The 3,086-nt window shown below is 42.7% G+C and overlaps 1 protein-coding gene across 3 annotated transcripts in view; it reads right to left on the bottom strand.

Annotated features, from left to right (window-relative positions):
• The window catches only part of SIK3 (SIK family kinase 3), a 124,452-nt gene extending 122,847 nt beyond the window's left edge, over positions 1–1,605 (bottom strand). For all 3 annotated transcript variants that reach the window (XM_030888381.2, XM_045283638.1, XM_004712797.3), the window contains exon 1: positions 1,490–1,605. In XM_030888381.2, coding sequence (XP_030744241.1) covers positions 1,490–1,531 — 42 coding nt within the window. In that variant the 5' untranslated portion in view covers positions 1,532–1,605. The remainder of the gene's footprint in view (positions 1–1,489) is intronic.
• Between the last annotated feature and the right edge of the window lie 1,481 nt (positions 1,606–3,086).

Here is a 3,086-nt window from a genome sequence, read left to right as displayed (position 1 = left end):
CTAAAGGGTGTTTTTTCATGTCCTCTATGCTCTAACTACGAAAATATTTGATTTACAAATAAGGAATCCTACTTCGCGGAATTTCATTTATCACAGTAGGGTCTAGAACAGATTAACCGCGATAAACGAGGGTTCACTGTAATGACTACCTTGAAGGTGATATGGTTGCTTTGTTAAAAAAAAAATAAGGTTTTTTCTTTGAGAGGGTGGAATTATAGGGTTTTTTTGGGGGGGGGTGCCCCCTAGTATGTTCATTTTGTTTTTGTTTTGAAAAAACTTATTAGCTGTACCAGCAGGAATGATTTGGTATCTGACTTTTTAAAATTTGAACCTCCATGAGGGCTCATGATGCTGAGAATCATTTTATACGTCTTCTTCAGTAAGCTGTCGATTCAAATCCTTTGCCCATTGTATGACTAATGTATGGTCTTTCTGTTGTCAACGTTTTACAAAACTTTGCTTATTCGATTCTTGTTGGACATACGGTCTCCAGAGCTATTACACCAGGCAGTAGTGTGTCTTTTTCACTCTTTCGGTAAAGAATCAATGCTTTGATTTGTATGAGCTCCCACTTACTTAATTCGCCTTTTGCTGCTGACGTTTTCATTATAGTATTAGGTAGTCAGAGGTTAACAGCTGGGCCTGGTGGCAATGCCCCTTCTGTTCTCAGAATTTTATAGTTTTGGCTTGCACATTGAAGGTCCTTAAGCCATCTTTTTGTTGATGGTGTGGCTCCCGTCTCATTTTTTTTTGCATGTACAAATCCAATTTTGCCAGCACTGTTTATTGCAGATTCTTCTTTCCACATCAAATGAATGGGCTAAGAACTCACTCACCCCCATGGAGTCAATTCTGACTCAGAGCGACCCTATTAGGGCAGGGTAGAATGGCCCCTGTGAGTTTCCGAGACTTACTATTTATAGGAGCTGAAAGGACCGTCTTTTTCATGCAGAGCCACTGAAGGTTTGGAACTGCCAACCTCGCAGATAGCAGCCCAACATGTAACCACTATACCTCCAGGGCTCTTGCACTTAGCACAACTTGTTCAAAACCATTTCACCATAGGCTGTCCTTCTTTTTGATGCCGCCTAGGTTGTTTAATATTTTGTTCACAGAATATTGCAACTTGAAGCTTGTACTTTTCTTCGTTCTGTTAACTTGAGAGATACCGGGTACATTCTTCTCTTGTGGTTTTCGACCTGTAGGTCTTTGCACATTTCAATACAATACTTTACCTTGTCTTCTCAAGTCGCCCTTTGACAAGTTCTGTTCCCGTCTTTGACCTCATCATTTCTTCAATTTGCTTTAGGTACTTGACGTTCAAGAACAAGTTTAAGAGTGGCCGACTAGTATCTAACCAACCAAGGGGAACATAAGAATACCAGGTAGTGAGGTGGGGAACAGAGGATGGGCAAAGCGTAGGCTGGACAGTGGCGACAAAACGCTACAGATGTTTACACCGCAGATGAGCCCTTTGTCCTGCTCTTACCTGGTAGAGTCTGATGATGTGAGGGTGGCAAAGCAGCTTCATAATTTGAACTTCCCGGAAAATCTTCTTCAGGTTTTCTTCATCCAGCTGGGTCTTGTCTATGATCTTGATAGCAACCTGGGGACAGAGAAGAGACTGCTCTGAAGCCGATGTGACAGGGAGGCTTACTGAGCTTGTTGACTACATTCGCGGGATTATAGGATTAAGGCATAGGCGTTATTGAACTGCAACTGTTAGGCACAGAATATTGTGTTGTTCACTTATAGAATATTATGTTTAAATGAGGCTCTGGCACATTTTTCAATTGTATGCATTTTACTTTCATCCTATTAGGTACAGATATGATTTTATTATTATTTGTTTGAAAGTTGTATGTGGCTAAAGAGTTCTGTGAAAGTGTCAAATTGATAAGGAGTGGGCTGTGGTAGTTACATAATCTGGGTCAATTTGAGGATTCAGAGTGAAGGGTGGAGTCTAGCCTGTCAGTCAGGTAACAGCTTAATGACCTCATTTCGGTGGCTTTAAGGAGAGTAAATCGCTCTCTGGAGGCGACACAGAGGCTTACGCCCTGCGAGACATCCCTGGGGCGAAGACACATGGAGAGAGGCTGATGGAGCCAGACCTCTGGAGCCGGAGAAGCCACGTGGAGACCCTGCCAGCTCTGGATCCACAAGACTTTCCATCCACAGGCCTACGATTGTCCTGCATTCGGTGTCACTGCACATGTTTCGTGAGTCTGAAGAGGACTTTCTAGACTGGTATCGGACATATGGGCTATTAACAGACTTATGGACTTGATCTGGACTGAGCTGGAATGTTTTCTCAATGTTCAACTGCTCTTGTATATAAAAGCTCTTTCTTATACACATATGAGTGTCTATGGATTTGTTTCTCTAGTCTACCCAGACTAACACACCATATGAAAACTCATTTACAGGGAAGATAAACCAATACACAGGCTGCCAGTATTTTATTTGCAGAATGTCGAGGAGGAAAGTGAATTTACTCTTTTTTTTTTAAGGTAGAAAATTTATTCTTAGTAGATTAGGTCTCAAAGAAACAGATCTCAAATGTTTCTGGGTCTGTGGCCATTTCTTCAAGTGACTCAGAGCAAAATGCCATGACACACGCTTCATTCCCCTATGATGTGGCTACAGTCTGGATGAATTAAGCTCCAGTGTAGACCATGGTACGTGACGGTGAAGGTGGTGGTGGCGGCGGCAGCAGCATTACCAAACACCATATGTCTCCTATGTACCGGACATAATACTCAGCGCTTCGCAAGTGCTGATTCGTTTCAACGTCACAACAACCCCATGTTACTACTCACCCTGTAGTCCACTCGGGACCAGAAAGTGAGTCACTGATCCAAGGCAGTATGTGGCCGGCTTAGGGCAAAAGCGCAGGCAATCTGGTCCTGCAGAACCAAATTCTTAACAATAGTGCTATCGAATTCTGCAGCGCTCTCTGTACTGTACATTCATTGCTTCCACACAAAATGTATTTCTCTATTTGCCCAACCCAGTATTATTCCATGTCCAATAGCACATGCATTTCAATGCAGAATAAAAGACGATGGGGGGAGGGGGGAGAAGGA

This window comes from Echinops telfairi, unplaced genomic scaffold, assembly GCF_000313985.2.
Source record: "Echinops telfairi isolate 266 unplaced genomic scaffold, ASM31398v2 ScPeMD7_7463;HRSCAF=8501, whole genome shotgun sequence".
In the NCBI taxonomy this organism is placed as follows: Eukaryota; Metazoa; Chordata; class Mammalia; order Afrosoricida; family Tenrecidae; genus Echinops; species Echinops telfairi.
Note: the sequence above shows the minus strand (reverse complement) of the source record. Positions and strands in the feature narration are given on the sequence as shown.